At 48.5% G+C, this 20,313-nt stretch overlaps 2 protein-coding genes and 1 non-coding gene across 8 annotated transcripts; 1 reads left to right on the top strand and 2 right to left on the bottom strand.

The window, feature by feature from the left end:
• Nucleotides 1-228: 228 nt before the first annotated feature.
• Nucleotides 229-15,340, bottom strand: TIA1 (TIA1 cytotoxic granule associated RNA binding protein). Of its 6 annotated transcripts, none has more exons than XM_038167124.2 (13): nucleotides 15,127-15,331; nucleotides 11,573-11,669; nucleotides 11,059-11,157; nucleotides 10,482-10,536; nucleotides 10,278-10,310; nucleotides 8,846-8,933; nucleotides 5,198-5,273; nucleotides 4,414-4,522; nucleotides 3,498-3,593; nucleotides 3,321-3,405; nucleotides 2,502-2,625; nucleotides 1,826-1,965; nucleotides 229-1,235 (listed from the first exon to the last, which is right to left on the bottom strand). In XM_038167124.2, exons 1-13 carry the CDS (start codon nucleotides 15,150-15,152, stop codon nucleotides 1,112-1,114), a joined length of 1,152 nt encoding a protein of 383 aa, XP_038023052.2. In that variant the 5' UTR covers nucleotides 15,153-15,331; the 3' UTR covers nucleotides 229-1,111. The 6 variants fall into 6 exon arrangements, with proteins under 6 accessions (XP_038023052.2, XP_038023054.2, XP_038023053.1 ...); XM_038167126.2 differs by lacking the exon at nucleotides 15,127-15,331 and adding an exon at nucleotides 11,749-11,767; XM_038167125.2 differs by lacking the exon at nucleotides 10,278-10,310 and having other exon boundaries at nucleotides 15,127-15,330.
• Nucleotides 15,341-15,660: 320 nt separating this feature from the next.
• Nucleotides 15,661-15,731, bottom strand: TRNAG-CCC (transfer RNA glycine (anticodon CCC)). The gene has a single exon. It is a non-coding gene; the product is annotated as a tRNA-Gly (tRNA).
• Nucleotides 15,732-15,753: 22 nt separating this feature from the next.
• PCYOX1 (prenylcysteine oxidase 1) lies at nucleotides 15,754-19,640 on the top strand. The gene is made up of 6 exons (XM_038167122.2): nucleotides 15,754-15,914; nucleotides 16,004-16,210; nucleotides 16,504-16,678; nucleotides 17,341-17,552; nucleotides 17,918-18,070; nucleotides 18,341-19,640. The coding sequence occupies exons 1-6, from the start codon at nucleotides 15,824-15,826 to the stop codon at nucleotides 18,997-18,999; spliced, it is 1,497 nt and encodes a 498-aa protein (XP_038023050.2). The 5' UTR covers nucleotides 15,754-15,823; the 3' UTR covers nucleotides 19,000-19,640.
• Nucleotides 19,641-20,313: the final 673 nt, after the last annotated feature.

Here is a 20,313-nt window from a genome sequence, read left to right as displayed (position 1 = left end):
GATGAGGTTGTATTCAAAGACTACCAAAGTGTATATTTGATATCCACATGCAAAAAAAAAAAAAAAATTATGCATAAATCAAGGACTCTGCATCCTACCTTTAAATAAGGAAACATACAAAGTTTGCTAACGTTTGTGCAAAATATTAATTTGCTAAAATATTTTACATAATCAGTACATGTAAATGTAGAAATCGATAAGATAAAAAAAAAAAAAAAAACAAGCTGGTTCGTAGGTATTCATCACATTTTAGTAAGAGTTGGAACAGGGTTTTCGGTGTCCCGGTACACATCGCAAAAGGGATTTTTCCACCAGAAGATTAAAAATCCTCTCGCGTGAGCCCGGCGGGGGTTGCTGTAGGCACCTGCTCGCGGGGAACACAACGCACACGACGTTCGGTCCCTCGGAGGGGTCGGGAGCCGGTTCAGCAGCGAGCGTCGCGCGTCCCCCCGCGGGGTGAGAGCTTCGGTCACGGTCGTAAGGCAAAAAGACAACTCTGAGAAAACGCTTCGGTACAAAACGATGTAAACGAATAACTTAGAGTGGAAAACCCGGTGTAACAAAAGCGGAGAGATGGACGCTTTATACAAGAGGCTCTTTTAAAACAGACTTGTGCAAAGGCTGGAGACGGAGCCGTCCCCAGAATTCACACGCTTTTGGCTTTTCTTTTTGTACAACGGCTTTTATAATACACTTTTAAACCATTCGGAATGCAAACTAAAACTGCACGCTACTTCCAAGGAAAAAAAGTTTGACAATTGTGCAATTTCCTGCCCCAATTTTAAGTGGCAGTAGTCCCTGCATTTGCTGTGTTTCAAACGTGGATCTTAAGAAACACATATAGAAAGGAGGAAAAGAAGGCAAAAGTTGGCAGACATCCAGCATCTCGTTTTTTGTGATTTTTTTCTCTTTTTTTTTTTTTTTTAAACAATGTGGATGACAATTTCATGATTAAAAACGCTTTTTTTTTTCTCTCTCTCTCTCTTAAATAAATACACTGTATCTGACACTTGCACTGACTTGATCTGGTAATTCTTTGCGGTAAACAAAAGGCTTTGCAGCACTCCTCGCAGCCTCGAGCCCAGCAGCCTTCGGCTTCAGAGTCCTTTTCTCACTGCGTTTCGAAGCCTGCCATGCGGTATCCAGTTTGGTTGGTGATCACGCTCCCGTTCTGCCCCTGCGGTGGCTGAACACCGTAGTTCGCCCCCATCCATGCTGCCGAAGACTGCGTCTGGCTGTAGGGGAGGAAATCAGAACATTAGGTGAGGTTTGGACTCAGAGGAAGACTGGATGTGCCCGTGTGAGCCCTGAGTGTTGCCATCTGGGATCTGCACATCATTTCCCGATCTATTCAAGCCCACAACGAGCACACCTTGGCACCTGATCCAGATTTTCCAGGGATATCAGGCACTGGTGAATTTGTTGAATTTGTTGACAGCAGAATTTGTTGACAGCAGTCCGGGAAGATGAGAACTCTTCAACTGCTCAGCCAGAGCTGCGAGGTTTGCTGCCAGCAGGCCTCCCAAAAAGAACCACTCTACTATCACTCAGAAGCCCATGATTTAGCACAGTGATCTGCATTCACTGCTTCCACCTAAACTGCATTTAATGTCACTGCTCAGAAACACGGCAGCCGTTACTGGCAGCAAAATCAGAGGATTTCACACCCACAGCACATTCCCTGTTTGGCGAGAGCGCAATTCAACTCCCATCCAAGCTCAAGAACCACTTTGAAAATGCCTTGGCTGGAAAACAGAAATCCCCGTGCTGCTCTCCGAAGGAGAAGAGAGCACACGCTCCCCCGTAGGAAATTCCCAGTACTCACTTGAAGCCCTGCTGGTTCCACGCCTGCCCGTACATCCCGTACGCCGGGACCTGCCAGCCGTTGGGCATGTACTGACCGATCTGCGCGTTGCCGTACCACTGGCCCCACTGCCCGTACGCCTGCGGGTAGCCGATTTGATTCTGCAAGCACAAACAGCCTCGTATTATGCAGTGCCCAGGAGCGCTGCGATTTACAGCCTCACGACTCATCCCGCCTGCCTCATCTGCCTTCACTTGGAAACTTGCAGGTCTGCTTGCTAAAATAATTCAGAAATGGAAATGCAGATATTTAGTAGATTCCTTCGGTGCACAAACATTTAATTGCTCAAGTTTCACCCATAAACAAGGCAGTTGTCTCCTCAAAGAGCAGAGCCTTTCTGCAGAGATGCAGAAAAGAGCAACAGCACCGACATTTACCTTCACGGCAAAGATATGCCACATGTGGACAGCCTTCTGCAAGTTTTCTTCAAAATTTTGCATCGTGATTTTTTACATAACAAGATTCCACATCTTCCAAAGGATTTTAAATCCCTGACTGTGCTTCAGAGAAATACTCGCTAATGAAATAAGTGATAACATAAATCACACGTGCTGCATCATCAAACTAGCAAGCACAAAGGCCATTTAACAGTTTTTTTTTAAAGCCTTTATCTTTGATATTGGCACAGAGTTCTGACCTGCTGGACCGGACTGATCATGTCTGGTGTTTCCTTGCCCCAGTAGCACTTCACCACGTGCCCTTCTATAGTTGTTCCGTTGACAGAAACGATGGCGTGTGCAGCGCTCTCGTGAGAATTAAACCTGTTGACACAGAAATCGTACCAACATGAACAATTTGGTGAGCAACATCTGGAAGTAACCCCAAGAGATCCCCACAGCCAGCAGCACGGGTTTAGGTTCTGCTAGAAGAGCAGGCTGGCTGCAGAGACTTTTTCTCATCACCCCCAAAGCAGAAGGACTGCCAGGCTAAGGTCGGTTTTACTGTCTCAGTGTTGTAACTCATTCCATTATCACTCAGTAAATAAGTTAAAAAATTTAACAGCACGGAGAGCAAGTCAATAATTATTTATTATTTGGAGCCTTGTCAACTAAGAGATGAGGATGCTCCCAGAAGCGTCACTGAAACTGAAATAGTTGGGGATCTGTTATGATTAAGGCTACTGCAGCACTGCTAGGGAAGGGCAGAGCAGCATAAACCAGTCCCAGATTTGAATTATCAGTACTGGTAGTCACGGGACAAAGGCCGGGTCTTCCCAACAACCCTTGCCAGCAGAATCACCCTAACCCTAAGTCAGAAAGCAGGAGTCTTCTGCCAGATGCATCTCAGGCAGATGTGGCTACAAGCACACTGGGTTGTTTATAGCCGACGTTGTTTAGACTGAGTTAAGTTTTTTTTCTTCTGCTCATGCCAGCAGCTCTCCAAGCCCTAACTCACTCTTCAGACCAGACTGCAGTCAGAGAACCCTTAATTTTCACGAAGCTCTTCACAGCCTTACCGCACGAAGGAGTATCCTTTATCGGGGAAGACTCGGATTTCCATTATCTGCCCAAACGGAGAGAAGGTCTGGCGCATTAGCTGTTCTGAAGCAACAAGAAGCAGAGCATCAGAATGAGGTGATGGCGGCGTCACTCGGTGTCACACAACGGGACACCGCGTTTCGGAGACACGGTACCTGTCAGTCCCGAAGTCACACCCCCGCAGTACACAGTGCAATTGCTCGGGCTGGACTGATTGACCACGTCGTCGTAAGACAGCTGTTTGGTGTTTGCTGCAAGAGATTTTTTAGAGAGTTTTTCAGCCGATCGCACACGTGTTATGAAACAACTCTGATCCCAGCAGGCCTCCAGGAAGGAGCCAGGCCGCCAGAGCTCGTGACAAATATTTACCAAGGTCAGCACTTTCACTTGGGTATGTCTGGCCGTCTATCTGAACCACAGAGTGGTGAATTAACGTCTCAGACAGACACAGCCTCCAGACCTTTGCTCTATAAAACACAGGGCAACAAGTTCTTCTTAAGCACTGGAGTGTTTACTCATAGGCACAAGACACTGGGCACAACTCGCCAACACCCTGAAAACAAAGGGTGGCACGGGGCAGGAGGAAAGTTTGGTCCCCAGTACGTGACTTCTGGCAACAGCTCCCATGTGGGACAGGCTGCTCGGGACAGGGACACTGCTGTGAAATTAAATTCACATTTCAGGCCTATCTAATAGGTCCAGTACACCTCATTTAAAATCTCTCCCATGGAAATGCTTTAATGCAGTCCCATCTGCTCTCTATCACAGCAGGAAGCCATAAAAATGAGGGAGCAAAGTTAAAAAAAAACAACCAACACAGTCATCTCAGTTGTGCTGACAGAGACAGCTCCCAATCTAAGTGTGCAGAAGCTTGATGGATCCCCCTAGCGGCAACATTAATACAATCACCATCGCTTGATTTATTCGGGAGTTTTGAAAGTGTTCAAGAGTTTTTTGCATTTGAGTACCCACTTTCCTTCTCCCCTCAATCTCCAAATGTGTGGTTTTCACAGTTTTCCTCCCCACGTGTGTGGTGGGAGGTTTGCAGAAGGCCCAGCTGAACACACTCACATTCGTAGGTACTCTTTGGAGCCGGAGGTTTCCTTGTTGCCCAGTTTGTTCTGATTTGCCTTCCACCAAGCCACTGGCCACCCATCTGCTGAATAGCATTCTCTGCATCCTGCCCACGAGAGAGGGAGGGGAAAAAGAAAAACATTCTTGACATTTCTTCCTTTTGAGATACAGGCACAGGAGTGAAGTTACCACACATCTTCCCTGTCTGACATCTGCAGTTTGCCAAAAGAAACCTTCAAAGAAGGGGTTTTAGGGAGGAGAAGGGGCACTGTTCAGCTTCACGGAGCACATAGAAGGCTGCCTACAGCAGGACCTCTGGTTTCTGAAGTCACACCCCATCCAGCTGACATTTTAGCAAGGTTTCTTCACCAAAACAAGTACCAAAACCTTCAGCTCAGCTGGCAGGCAGTCTTTCAAACAGGTTGCCTTAACCTCAGGCAGCCCAGAACTTTTGCTATTAACTCATTGCCAACAAACAGCATTTAACATTTTGCCCTAATTGTCTCCAAGAAGACACCGACAGGTCATCCCACCTGATATACCAGAGATGTTCTCTTTGTCATTCCTGTACCTCACTCATTTTGATGTCACTCGCCATCAAGGCTGAATCACTGAAGCCATACTAAAGCACTTTGCCAAACAGACAAAATCATTTGCCCCTCAACAGGAGGGGAAACTGAAAACAGGGCGAGCTGGGGACCAAAAATACTCATTCCCTGGAGCTGCTGCTGAAAACCACCACCCACTTTTCAGAGGTGCTCTAGACCGTGCCGCATCTTACCCATTTATTGAAGAAGGAAACGAAGCCATAGCCTTTGGATTTTCCCGTTGCCATGTCCTTAACCACACGCGCATCCCTTAAAAAGCAGAAACAAGAGGCAGTTTAGCACCTTGCGAAGCCAACCTCGCTCAAATGACAACTTGAGTCACATGTACAGCTTATTCTCACGTTTCACCTCTACTAAAGTCAACTGTTTATTGCACCAGCAACACAGTCAAAGCAAATGGCTTCTTTTCTAAACAGAACTTTACTAATGCTTTGCCAGGTAGTAGCAAAATTAAACTTAATTTTGTAAACATGCAAATCAATAGCTTCTCTAACAAACGTATGTACTTTACGACAGTTGGCTCCCGCTTCCAAATGCTTTTACATACTGTTAAGACACAAAGCATGGTCAAAGCAGCTATTCAAAAGAATCACTGAAGCCACGTAGCTGACTAACATTAGCTGAATGGCTCTCTTTAACCATGCAATTTTTAAACTCGCTATTTGCCAACACATTCTACCTACTCATTCAAAATATTAAATAGAAAAAATGAAAAAAGATAGGAATTAAAAGGCATACGTCGCCTGTTAACTGAATTCTTTAATTTTCTCAGGTCAATTCGTTACCCCCTTTTTGGACTGTGGGCAGCTGTAAATTTTGAGAGATTGACATTTTCAGAAATTATTGAAGAAAATAAAACACCGAAACATTTATGTTTTAAACTACATATTACAAATAATTTAAACTGCATTTGTACAACAGCAATCATACAGGACTGATTGGAAACTACAAGATATAAAAAAGCAAAAAGAAAAATAAAATTTAGAAAAGTAAATAAGAAAACTACAACGTTTGTCCACTGTGAACTGTAGCTTGTAGTTAGCCATGGCAATTCTGTCCATTCTTCAGAGACACTCTGCAAAATAACCAGAGCCCTATTATTTGAGATTGAGTTAAAAAGAGAACCCAGCTACAAGAGCTAAACCCCACTCGTGGAACGTCATTCTACAGTGTTTCTCAGGCAATTTGCGTACGAGTTAGCCAAGGGCTGAGATGCTCTCGCCTACAGGCCACCCTCTCCTCCCCTCCTTTGCCCCACACATACAGGCAGTAAAGAACAGAAACAAAAACAGAAAACCAGTCAGAAAGTCATGCAATGTAACTTACGGCTGTATAAAATTATACGGGTCAGAGAAACTAGCGTAACATGTGCACAACATTTAGCATTCCAAGACTGGCGAGAAAAGTCACAATGAAGAGAAGGTTCGTTACACTAATTTATTTCTTTTAAGCCTTACATTAATTGCAAATGGTGTATCATCAGCTTATTCTGGTACACGTAAGCCCACAGCACTGACACCATCGTTAAGGCCCAAGGAAAATACCTCTTCCAATGCTAGAAACATTATTTCTTTATTTTTTTGTAATACCTCCCCCCTCCCATTGTTTCTTTTTTTTTTTAATAAATAAATAAAATAATAATAATAAAATTATTTATTTCCCTTCCTGGGTTAGATCTGAATTTGGGTAGTTTGTTACAAATTGCCTGAGAAGAGCCACTTGGGTACTTTTAGATCGGTTTGCTCTGAATAGCCTAAAGAGGGAGGGGGGGGAAAAACTCATCTCTACTTACCCTCAACTGAAAACTTTGAAAATAAGACTTGAGAACAAGTGAAAACATGCGTACAGCAAGCATAAAAGGAAACCACAATGAAAGTGTGCTTTTACAGTGATTAAAAAGTTCAGATGCAAAGAATTACCAAAATTTCTTATGTGCTAATCATGCAGTAGTTCAACCTTGGTTTCATGAAAAAAAGCTCAGTTTAACACCAACAAAAACAATGTTTTTAAAAAAATAATCAGGAAATATTCCATTAGCACCACATTTCCAGAAACTAGTCACTGATGAGGAACAAGTCAAGTCAAGTAACTTCATTCGACTGTTTAAGAGACAGTAGCAATATTTATTCCTTCAGGTTAAATTTACATAAGTAGAAAATGAAGGTCCCTTCTGCTTTATTTGACCCTCTGGGGAAACAAGAGTTTAGGAGTTAAAATGGGGACGCTTTTTAACTACTACTCTCGTTTTGGACTGGCAGTTTAAGCCAGGGCAAACTGCAGCTTTCAATTTGTTGGCTTCACAGTGGTGTGCTGAGGGACACAAAAAAGAGCGCTGCTCACCCTTCCCTGCCACCACCACTGCTAGGGAAGAGAAACCTCGTGCTCTGCAGAGCCTGGTCAGCAGCCCTGCTCCTACACAGCAGCAGCTCTGCATCCAAAAAGCTCTCCTGGAACAAAGGGGAATAGGGATCGTGGAGCAATGTTCGCTATCATTTCTGCTCCCCCAGGGGATAATCAGAAGTTAACTTTTTGCCCCTTGCTCAGGAGGAGTTCTGTTTGGAGAGTATTTGTTTGGTAAAGAAGAACACCTGCTGAGAGCCACCCCAAAACCCCACAGCTGAATAGGTTGGGGCAAATTTGTTCGTAGCTCTACCACATTCACACCAGCGCAGCCAGCTACTGCTCCCTGCCTTGCGTTCTCATTCCAGCAGCAAAGTGCCAGTTTGGATCTACTTCAGAGTCCCTCACGCCTTCCATCCAGAGCACATTTGGCCGTGAGGATAAATTGACTCTCCTTAAGAGTCTGACCCTCTACATTGCCTAGATGACAGGAGATGGAGTCAAGCTTTACAGTTCTCTGAAGCAAGCGACATTCAGATCACTTTTTTTTTTTTTACACCTTATCATAAAAGGAAATCAAGCTGGCATTAAAAGAGTAATACACTGGACTCTGAGGGAAAAACAAAAAAAAAACAAAAAAACAAACTTACTTCAATTAAATGCTTCACTACACAACACTCCAAAGCACTCTACGTTCTCTTACATCACCATCAAGAAACTTCAATGTCCAGTACAGACAACACTACAAGGAAAATTAATGGTTTACATTTGGAGGATGGAATGAACGAAGTGCTCCTTACTGCTACACCCTGCATACAACAAACCAGCAGGCGGAGACCTGCGGCCACAATTCCCCGTTTGCACCACGTTCGCTTGTTACACCATCGCCCTGCACAACTGAGGAGTGCAACTCGGCCAAGCCCTACAGGCTGACACAGCGCCGAACTCTTTGAGGCCACTCGAGCTGCAGCCTTCAGGTGCCACAGGGAGCCTTGCGCTGGAAAGGTTTTTATTTTGGGGGAGTGGGACTTTGAACTGCCAAAAAAACGGATGCTACTGGTGGCCTGCACGCCACGGCTAACAAAAAATCCAAAGCCTCACGAGACGTGAACATGCAAACGGACTCAGTCACAAACTATAAAGCGTGATGCTTGTGTGGTTGCTGAGAGGGCAAGTTAAATGCTTAACCCCACGTTTATATCTTTTTTTTTTTCCACTGTTGCTTTGCCAAACAATGCAAGGAGTATGAAACCAAAGCAAGTCGTGTGCAACTGTTCTAGGAAAGCAGAATGAGCTACTCTAAAGAAATCTCTTTACACATCCTGCTTAACACCCAACCTTTCAGACTCGAGTTGCTGTATGAACAGATGAATGTATATTCCTACACTCTGTCAACTCTCATTTTTTACTTACTGAAACATGAGGCTGCCTCCATTTAGGAGAGAGAACTTTTAGTTTATTTACCCTCTAAAGTTACTTACGATATTCTTCCAAATGGCGCGAAAGCTGCTTTAATATCTTCAGTTGTGATTTCTGGACTGAGGTCTCCAACAAAGACATGGAAATGGTCTTTTGGGGAAAGAGGAAAAAAAAGGAGTTTAAAGTTTGAAGAAAACCCCTGAACACACAGACACAGACATGTACACACACAGAGTACAGCACTCTCATATAGCATGGATTTCCAGGTCTTAAACACTACATGAAGGCTAGAGTTCACTATGAAACAGAATTTACTACTGCTCGTAACAGATCCACTGCTTGGTAGCACTATACTGTCAGTAACTTTAAGTATACTACTGTGACATATGGCATTTACGTTTTGTTTTTACAAACTGCTTTTAAGACCAGTCTATTTGCAATAAAAGGTCTCAAGCTATTTACTTAATGTGCCACACTACAAGAAAATCTCTGTCTTGGTACGCTAATGTTAAGTTTTGATACGTTACGAGATCATAAACTATATAAAATCTCATCGACTGAAACATCTCACAGTTTCAAGAAACGCAGGTAACAGTCATTCTAGAGCAGGACATACTTTGAACCTAGCTAGACGTCCAAATTAACACCGTAGGTTGTGAAGAACAAATCAAAAAAATACCTTGCATTGCAACAGTTTGCTGTTAAAGAATTTGAGTTCTCAAAAGCCCCGAGTTTTGGTTGCCCAGCCATTACACCATGTGAATCCACGTGAATTCAATGTGTGTGAATCCATGTGCAAGTGAACTAAGACTGAAGGCAACAGAACGGAAAGAGTAATCCCTTCAATTTGTATCAGATCCGTTAGAAACACGCACCAAAGAGAAACAAAAATCCTGCATCTGAGCTCTTCCACTAGGACCAAACAATCCATCACACACCATCTTAGCAATACACAGACTTTTGTACTTTATTTTCACTGCAGCAGGTAAGAAACTTTCAAGGCTGCTGGGATGCTGATGGAGTTTAACCCCACTTGGCTCCAGGAATTCAAAGCTTGCTGAGAAAAGCAGCACTAGCTACGCTTGCCATTGAGTAGGTAATGATGAAGCTCCATTTGGGAAGAACTCTATGTGCTCCCAAGGAGTCTGTCTGAAGCAGTGCATACTGCAGTGTTAAAATGAGCCAAGTATTCTGCCTCAATAGCAGAGGAAAAGGTGTTTTTTTAATTATTTTATTTTTTGATGTTGTTTTATACACACATATATATTTATTTCTTTTTAATTTCACAGTTGCAATCCTATGAAACACCTGAACACCAGCACCAGAATGAAACAGTGAACACTAAGCTGCTTTCTGATGCCACAGGGAAATGAAAGGGAAGTCTCTCCATAAAAAAAAGTGAAGTAATGATGAACAAAACCCCCACACACAGCTCCAGGTGGTTAGTGAATACCCTCGAGAGATTTCATTTTATGTTTAAGAAGATACAATTACCTTGTGAACGCAGTATGTTGACAACGGTACTACCTGATGACAAAGATTAGATTTGTTCTTAAGTTCATTAACACAAACACATTAAATAATATCTTAGGATTACGATCAAAACATTACTGCACAGAACCGCACGATGCTTACTGCTTATGTTTAAAAGCTACTGCTACAAATCAGGCAACAACTCGACGTGTAAGCGACACTTACTGCTCGTATCTTTCTTCTGGCTGCTGGGGGTTGTTGCCCAGTTCACTTTCACCTCCTGCAAACATCAATTGTCCGGGTTAGACCACAGCAACCACCACTGAGCATAGACACCACCAGCATTTAATTCTGATGCTACAGACGTGCAAGATTCAGGGGAAAGATTAAGCTGAAGGTGTTTTTCTGGGGGGGGGAGGGCTTGTTCTTCTAAACTGCATCCTGCTAGCTAAAAGCACAGCAGGTGAGCGCGCCTTGCCTATGTATTTTGGGTGGGTGGGAGTGTTTTTTTTCAGGGATGAGGAGAAAGGGATGTTGTCCTGGTAAGGCCAGTGCAGTTAAAATATTCTTTATGGCTCCTGTCCCCTATCCCTCCCCAATCCTACATTCCCATTTGACTCTGAATTCTTCCTACAACAGCCAAAAAGGCTTTTCTGGTCAGCCACGCTGACGCTGCTGTTCAAACCAAGTGCCTAACGCCTGCAGTGCATCCGCCTGGCCTCGCGTGGGGTTTCTCCCCCACGATCTGAGGTACAGCCTGTGTTTTCCAGCTCCAACTCACCCTGTAGACATGACAGCTTACCTTACCCATTATCTTCCGGCCATTCATAGCAGCGAGCGCTGCAGCCGCGTGGCGATGCTCGTAGAACTCCACAAAACAATAGGGATCGTTTCCAGCTGTCTGGTAGAAAAGAAAAAAAAAAAGATTTCTGATCAAAACCTCTTCAAGCTGTAGCCTCGCTATTATTCTCAGCTCCTTACTTATTAAATCTGAACATCTAACTCATCTGATCCAAACACGAACAGTGCTCCAGGAGGTTTTGGTTTAAGTAAAAAGGTTTAAGGATGGCCCAAAAGGACTTTTTGAACCTAATTCAGAACATCTCCATGGATTAACCTGCTCAGTCCCTTTCAAAATGCCCCCCCCCCCTTAAATTATACCAGAAATTGGGCCAAAACTACGCGACTGTGACCTCCACCTTTATTATATCCCCTTAAGGTGGTCACACTGTATTTCTAGGAGAATTCTGAAATACTCAAAGACCCAAAGCCATCAGTTCTAACGAGCACAGAAATAATTAGGCGAAGGCTCTTACATCCATGATCATTTTGCAGTTTTTGCATGGTCCAATCTGGCTGAACAGCTGGAGGATGAGAGCTTCGGTCACATCTCTTGACAGGTTCCCCACATATCTACAGAACCAAATAAAAGGTTAGACGTGCAGGTGCTAAAGCAGGCGGAGGCAGAGAAGAGGGATTTTAAGCAGAAAACCTGAAACACGAGCCATCGAGAGCCTTGGCAGGTCAGTGCTGGGCACCACCAACTCCGACTCTCCCCAGAGAGAGATTTGGCATCTGAAGCAGCAGTAGGAACGTGGCCACTGGGACACCAGGGGACAAAAGTCACGTAACAGAGCAAATACCACTGAAAGTTTTCCCTCTAACACCCAGCCCCACCAGGCTGGCCCGTGAAAATGAGGCATGCAGCGAGTCAGGGAACAACAGGCACAAATGGGTCACTTAAGGCAGTCAGCAATAGCCCCTGCCCTTGGTCCCACCAAAGGTCTGTGGCTCTAAAATTCCACTCTGGTTCAAAGCCAAGCAGAAAGCCCCACAGGGGCACCCAACGACCTCATTTCCACGTGTAGAAATGGTTACAACCACCAAGTCTTGGTTACAAGACTTCTGAAAGCCCTGAAACAACCAAGGGTGACTGTGCTAAGTGAGGGCACTCCCTCATCTTCCTTCATTTGAAAGGATCAGCCTTACGGAGTACAAATTCACCCCCTCACCTTGCTTTGGGATTTTTACAACACTTCTGCATTCTCTGCAACAAAACATGTAAATCCACAGGGATTATTATTTTTTTTTTAATCCTAAATCACTGGATTTTTTAAGCAAGCAGGCGGAGAAGCAGGCAGAAACCTCAGCAGCACCTTCCCCCAGAGGAATGCCGTGTGGCCAACCACGGCCTCAGCCACACCGTGGCCCAAACCCTGCCAGCAAACCTCGAGGGGAGCAACTATTTCAGGGACGAGCCAGAGCTGCACTCCACTTTAAGCAGGTACATGCCCCAAACTTCAGCAGCATCAGCTCTTCGAGGCACGAGGCGAGGTCTTCCTGCACTTCTGCTGACTTTTCCTTAGCCAGAGGAGGGTTTAGTGCACTGTCCTTAGGACAATGAACCCTGTGCTTGATAACGAGCAGGGTTTCTTCTCTCCTTAAATATTATCGCAATTAGGATTAATAAATAAGCCCAGGCACTGAGCAACGACCCTCTCACGTGACTTCCCGGGTTTATGAACAGTTTACTTATCACTGCAAGTTTCCAGACACGGTGTCTGCACCCTGACCTTTGTGCCAATCCTGGATTTTCACTTTGATAACCAGACCTTGTATTAGGCACTCCCTGCCTGCAGGTTAGATTTGGCTGGAAAACGTGGGATTTCGATAAAAGATCCCTGAGAGTCCCACGAATCTCTCCAGACCTTTCAAAACGTTTCCATAAAGTGCAGCAACATACATGCATGCTGATTATACACGATCTGTGTGACTACACACTAGATTTTGACCTGCTTCTGTGCAGCACACACCCGGACACTGCCCTGCATGAATTTTCCAAGAAGTGAGCCGGGTGATGCTCCACCTGGAGCAGGGATCTTCAGAGCAAGAGGCTCATCATCTCCTGCATCCCCTTACCCCTGTTTCCTGCTAATTGGATTCTCAGGAGCAAGCCAGGCGCTGCTTTTCTCTGCAGATGAAGGATCCAGGGCACCCTACACACGACTCAGGGTGTGTAGATCACCACGTGTCTTCTTGAAAAGCACTGCTGAACTGTTAGCACTTCCTGATCTTTTTAGGTGCACAGAGTAAATCAGGTACATGAACTCAAGAAGCATGTAAAGTACAAACAAGAGCTCTCTGCCAACTCCAAAAACACTGTTTGCCTTGTAACTGCTCTTCAGATTCATCATCTCTGCCGTTGGAGAGCGACTTTTGAGGACGGTGAGTGGCCACGTGAAGGGAGCCCCTTCTCCAGGAAATCATTTACACAAGCAACACAGCTCCCAACGTTCGCCAGCACATCAAGGCTCTCCCTTCAAGGAACACGTTACAGGGACATCGCAAGAACAAGGCCTTATTTCCAACAGCATCGGGAAACTGTTCCAGAAAAACTGCTTAAATATGCTAAGGGAACTAAAAAACCACGTCTGTGGATACCCGGCTGCTTCCTTGCCTCACAACGCACCAAAACTCTGCAAGGGAGCAGCAAAACCCACATCCAGATGGGATTTCTATAGCACTACCTCCAGAAATCCTGGTGCAAGCAAATATTTAGCACCCACTTCAGACCTGAGCTGGAATTCAGCAGCATTTCCTTCCCTCGAGCTGCTCGCTCTCAACCCAAGCTGCAAACCCCACAACAAACCCTCTGCCCAACAGTGCTCGAAGCGGGTCAGGGGAACGTAGCTCCCATCACGTCGCCCAACGGGGAGCTCTGCAGCTCCAAAAGCCGCCCGTGGCTGTGCACCACGCCGCACGTGCTCCACCACAGGCAATTCCCTCCCTCCAGCACAAGCTGTGAGCCGCCGAGACCACCGCAGGCAACAACTTCACGGGGACGGAGGGGGGAAAACATTGCTCTAAATAACCACACCGGCATGCCTGTGTCTGACCCGTGTTTGTAGATGCTAAGAATAGTTTGGATGCGCGAACCAGGACACGTGGAGGCAAACACCGGTTTACCACTGAGGAAAGCCCGGAGCTGAGGAGCTGGCCTAAGTCACGTAAGAGCCTTGTTTTCCTCCAGGTACTCAGCCAAGCCATGTAGCAGCCCTCAGGATAGCTGCGGCCGTTGTCCAAGAGTGAAACTTTCCCCTCAGCTTGGCAAGAGCCTCTCTCCCTCCTCATTCATCCCGCCAATGTGAAACAAAGCTCACGGTGGTAGCTGGGACACTGATGGAACAGAAAGGCTGGTGAGCCCGTGATTTTACCAAATCCCAGGTTAATTAAGGGAAACCTCTCCAGGTAAAGCTGCCAGGGGAAGGAAGAAAGCCCACCCCTCTGTCTGCACCAAACACCTTTCAAACCCAGCCAGCTGCAGGAGCAGCAGCCGACCAAAAGCCCGACTGACAGTGACGGGCATCAGCTGCACAAACACCACCAGCAAAATCTCCTTGTGATTAAAAAAAACAAAACTATTTAGGGTGCTTAGCAAGGCGAAGAGCTGCCCCCCAGCTACAAGCAGCTCCCCGGGAACCAAGAGGCTCGCAGCGTGCTTTAGGGGCACTTGGCCAGGAGCCGATTTGGGGGTTTTTCCTCAAGCTCCTGAGCACCTCGCTGCTGGCTGAGCACCTTCCAGGCCGGGACTGCCTCCTCGCTGACCGATGCTCGGAGCTGCTGAGGAGAAGAAGGGAAAGGGGGGCTGCGAAGGGCTGAGGCCCCAAGGGAATGGGGCGGGGGGCACGGCTGGGCCCTGAGGGGTCGGGGCCGGCTGCCCTGAGGCCCGAACCAGGGTGGGAGCAGCCGCCGGGCCCCTCGATGTGGCGGAGGAGCCGTGAGGGGAGCTGAGGAGAGCGCCCGGGGCCTCCCCCTCCCCGCCGAGCCGGGAACAAAAGGGCGGTGGCGGCGGCGCCCCCTCCCCACTCACAGGGTTTTGGGCATTTCATCCTCCATGCCGGCTCCTCCTCCTCCTCCGCCGGCCAGCCCCGGCTCTTCAGGCCCGCAGCCGGCCCCCTCAGCGCCTCACGGCAGCCCCGAGCGCCGCCGGCCCCGCCGCGCCCAGGAAGCCCGGGGGTCCTCACAAGATGGCGGCGGGCGGCCGAAGGGGGCCCGGCCGGCCGAGGGGAGGCGGCAGCGCGCATGCGCCGCCGGGGCTGGGCCAATAGCGTTCGCCTCTCCCCCCTCCCCTCCCCGGCGGCGGCGCATGCGCACGAGCGCCCCGCGCCACCTCAGCGTGCGCGTGCGCGCGGGGAAGGGACGTGAGGGGAGGGGAGGAGGGGGGAGGAGGAGGTTGTGCGCATGCGCTATGCTCCCGGTTCCCGTTTAATTTGGGGGTTTATCGCTGTTTTTTGTGCCCCCGTCTCGGCGTTATGAGGTTAAAAAGTGTTCTTGCGTCTCCCTCAGGCGACAAAAGTAATTAAAAAAATAAAATAGAGTAGAAAAAAAATAATAAAAATAGAGGTGCGCCGCCCGGGAATCGAACCCGGGTCGCAAGAATGGGAATCTTGCATGATACCACTACACCAGCGGCGCGGCTGCTCCGCGGCCCCCGCCCCGCCGCCTTTAACCCTGCTCCGCCCCGCCTCGGCAGCACGGCCCGGCCTGGCTCGGCCCCACACAGCGCCATGCCGGCCGCCAGCCTCCTGCTGCTCCTCGCCGCCCTCTCCCCGGCCGCCCTGGGCCAAGGGGGGCAGCGCGGTGCCCCCGGGAGGATCGGTAACGGCGGGGCTGGGGGGCTCGGAGGGGGTCCTGAGGGGGCTCCGCGCTGCCTTCCTCCTCCTCCTCATGGCTCCTTTTCCTCACAGCCGTGGTCGGCGGTGGCATCGGGGGCACGGCGGCGGCTTATTTCCTCCGGGAGAAGTTCGGGAGGGGCGTCCGGATCGAGCTGCTGGAGAGGGAGACGGTGGGAGGCCGCCTGGCCACGCTGGAGGTGGAGGGAGAGGGCTATGAGGCGGGGGGCTCGGTCCTGCACCCCCTCAACCTGCACATGAAGCACTTCGTCAAGGAGCTGGGTGAGCGAGGGCAAAGCTTTATTATTTTTCCCCTCCCTGACCCTAAAAATCCTCCCGTGAAGCTTCCTGGCAATTCCACACGCTCGTCTGAGGCAGGTGGGGCCCCTCGTATTGGGGGGCTGCAGATAAACGAACCCCTTCCCTTCTTTATAACAGCTCCAGGACCAAATTATAACATCCAGCTGAAGCTAAAATCCCCTCAGGAAACTGAAATCCTCTCAGGAAGCTAAAATCCAAGCCTTGAAATTCCAGCCTCACTAAATTACCTTTTTTTTCCCACCCCTTTTCTCAAGGTCTCCCCGCTGCCCCCGTCTCCGGCAGCCTCGCGGGCATTTACAACGGAGAGGAGTTCGTCTTCGAGGAGAGCAGCTGGTACATCATCAACGTCCTCAAGCTCCTCTGGCACTACGGCCTCAACCCCCTGCGAATGTACATGTGGGTGGAGGACATCCTGGACAAGTTCATGCGGTAAGGAGGCCGCCTCGGTGGCTGGAAGCCACGTGCTGAGCGCTGGACTTCACTTACAAGTGGCAGGAGCGTTAGGGAGGAAAAGGTTCCTGGCTGCTGGCATGGGTGCAGTGCCTGCCGAGTTGCAAAAATGGGTGAAATTGTCCCGTTGGCGCTGAGAAACAAGGCTCTGGTTGCTCTCTTTCTGTTGGTAATCTTTTCCCGAGGAGGAAGATCGAGGTAAGTCCTGTAATGATGAGTTTAGTAGATGAGTTGCCTCATCTACTAAAAAAAAGTAGATGAGGCAACGTGCTGACAGCAGAAACGTGGGTTGGGGATCAGACGATCCATGGCTCTGGCACCTGGGTGCTAAAGGTCGTTGAATTTGTAGCAGTGCACGATGTGCTTTGGTTAGGAAAGGTGAGCAGATTGAAAATGGGCTCTCTTTAGACCTGTTACCACTTAGGTTAGGTCATGGCTGGAAGGACAAGCCCTGCTGCTCCCTTCAAAGGCTCTCGGGAGCCCTACCCCAGGAGGCACCGTGAGATTCTTTTCATTTTCCAAGGGCAGCAGATAATTAACAGCAACTGAACGCTTGAATTCTGTTTCCACGATAAGAGCGCCTTGGCTGGTGCACGTGTTGTGCAGCTGGTGCGAGCGTATTTCCTTTTCTCCCGTTAAAGGATCTATCGCTACCAGACGTATGACTACACCTTCAGCAGCAACGAGCGGCTCTTTCACGCCCTCGGAGGGAACGATTTCACCCAGATGCTGAACCAAACCATCGATGAAGCCATGCAGAAGGCCAGCTTCTCCCACAAGTTCATAAACGAGATGGTTTGCCCGACCATGAGAGACAATTTCGGGCAAGGTGTCAACATAAATGGGTTCGTAGGTGGGTGTTTCCTAGGTCCTCCCCCTGGGAAAAGGGGCACACGGGGCGGAATGATGTCCTGGTGACCTTGTGCTCTTCATACCGTGTGTGTTGGGGTTCCTGCTTCCTGGGCTGGGCTGGCAGCAACCAATTTATTTATTTCCTATCGCAGAACGATTCCTTCCGCTGCCCTCCCTGGCTGGGTTACTGGGTTACTCTGGCAAATGAGCAATCGCTCGCTAACGTGACCTACTTAGCTGTGTCATTAAGCAAGCTCTGTGTCCCGATGGGACACCGTTTCCTTTAATTTTCCGCTTGCTGCCTCAAGCATTTCCCTACAGACCGGTGCTGGATAAGTAGTGCTAATGATCGTGGTTTCCTTGTAGGTGCTGTGTCTCTGGCAGGGGCAGGATCGGGCCTTTGGTCGGTAAAAGGGGGAAACAAACTCGTCTGCACTGGCCTCATCTACGCCTCGAAAGCAGAATTTATCTCCGGAACGGTTTTGTCTATAGAGCCGAAAACCAGACCCAGATCCACAGGTGAGTTGCATTTGTTTTCCCTTTGGGGAGGAGAACACTGCTCAGCTGCAGCTCTGGTTGGACCAAAGCCTTTCTTTGGTCTTTTAAAATGAAAAAAACTGGGCTCTGTTCAAAGCCAAAGATCGCAAGCTGAGTGTGTACGACTTCAAAAAGCTTCAGCTGACAACAAGGCGTAAAAAACCCAAGTGGGATGGGATTTAAAAGTGGGAAGGATGCTGGGATTTCCCCCAGTGGTGAAACGGGATGACCGAGCTCTTCTCTCCTTGCCAGGGGACCCTGTTAAGCTCTACCAGGTCACCTACAACACGACGGCGGGGGTGACAGGGGACACGTACGACATCGTCATCATCGCTGCTCCGCTGAACCGCAGGATGGCCAACATCACCTTCAAGAACTTCGACCCTCCCGTCCCCGAGTTCTCCAGCCCCTACCACCAGACCGTGGTGACCTTAGTGCACGGGCGCATAAACGCCTCCTTCTTCGGTTACCAGGACCCTTCCGCCTTTCGTTTTGGTGCCATTTTCACTACGGAGAATCCCGAACTCTTCATCAACGGCCTGGGGATGGTGTCTCCGGTGGAAAAAAAGGGTGAGGAAGGAAAGCTGCCCCTGCAGTCGGCCGTCTGGAAGGTGTTCTCCAAGGAAGTGCTCACCAAAGAGCAGCTCAACTTGCTCTTCTCCTCCTACGACTCGGTCAAGGTGAAGAAGTGGCTGGCGTACCCTCACTACAGCCCCCCGGAGCCGTTACCCCCGATCATCCTCCACGAGCAGCTCTATTACCTCAACGGCATCGAGTGGGCCGCCAGCGCCATGGAGATGAGTGCAATCGCGGCCAAGAATGCGGCGCTGCTCGCCTACCACCGCTGGTACGGCAACGCCGACAAGATCGACCAGGAGGACTTGCACGAGAAGCTGAAGACGGAGCTCTGAGCCCGAGGAGCGCCTCGCTCGGACCTGAGGCCACCCAGCTGCCTCCACGCAGGCACTGCTTGATTGGAACGGTAATTAAAAGGTGGCAGGCGCTTTAAATGAGCGCTCTCACGCAAAACACTCGCTCTGCCCCCGAGGTGTAAATGCCACATCGACCCCAAAGTGTCCTTCTCAACGAGGATCTACATCGCTGTGCTCAACTGAGCCCCCCCCCAAAACCTGTGTGCATCGATTTTCCTTCAGTTGGGGAAAAAAATCAACGTCTTGGCCCTAAACTTTTCTGCCTGGACTTTTTTTTTTTTTTTTTTAAGGATCTATCAAGTAGTTAGCTCTTGGTGCAGTGGAAATCGTGGCTTCGTTTTTAACTTTTAATTTGTGTCCAGAAGTACTGTGAGCTGGGGGGGGAGATGGGTCTGCTTCTAGCTAAGGGGGTTGGGGGAGTTGCCAAAATGCCTGCTTTTTGTCAAGGTTTAGCTGCCTACAGCAGGGCCCCGCTTGGTTTTAGCAGCTCAGCTTTTCGGGAGAAGCTTTTCTGTCCCCTTGACCATACCTAACGCTGCTGCGACACCTCAACCATGTCCAACTATGCAGAAAGCACTGGATTGTCATTAAAATAAAACTAACATGATGGTTCGGAGGGAGCTGGAGGCGTCACCTGGAGCTCTGTCTGGGTTGTGTTGTGCTCTCATGGAGCTGCTGTCGGGCCTTCATCAGCCACGTACCGGTGTAGTCATCCTCAGCGAGCACTGCAGGGCTGAGAACCAAAGGAATAACGTCAGCGCTAGCGGCTAATCCCAGATTTCTGGACAGGAATTCCTCCCTGATGGAGAACAAGTGTATTAATTGGCTGTTAGTTAGCTGCAGGGGCAAGGCTGCGCTCACCTGGAGAGCTCAGGCTCAGCAGCAGGCCACCACGAGCACTGCCTCATGCTAGGAGTGATGAATTTAGCTAATTAAAGATAAATTGCAGGACAAAAAGGCAGCTGTACGCTTGTAAACCTGCCTACTACCAGAGGAATTCAGCTGGGGTCGCATTTATTGCGTCCAAGTTGCTGCTTCTGTCCCTGCTTTCCTCCTTCCGCGCTGTTTGAAGGCTTCCAGCTTCTGGAACTCGCCCCGTGGAGGGGCTGGAAAGCAAACTAAATATTTATACCCATCTATATGATGGGTACCTAAATATTTATGGGTTACATACTCAGCCCCGGCGCCTGCCTGCGGCGCTGTACATAGTGGGCTCCCGAAAATGTCACGTAGCCAGGGAGGGCTGGAGGAAAAGGTTTGTTAAAAAAAAAAAGTAACAAAAAAGGACCTGAA

Source organism: Anas platyrhynchos, chromosome 23, assembly GCF_047663525.1.
Source record: "Anas platyrhynchos isolate ZD024472 breed Pekin duck chromosome 23, IASCAAS_PekinDuck_T2T, whole genome shotgun sequence".
Taxonomy (NCBI): Eukaryota; Metazoa; Chordata; class Aves; order Anseriformes; family Anatidae; genus Anas; species Anas platyrhynchos.
This window is presented reverse-complemented; position numbering and strand designations above follow the sequence as displayed.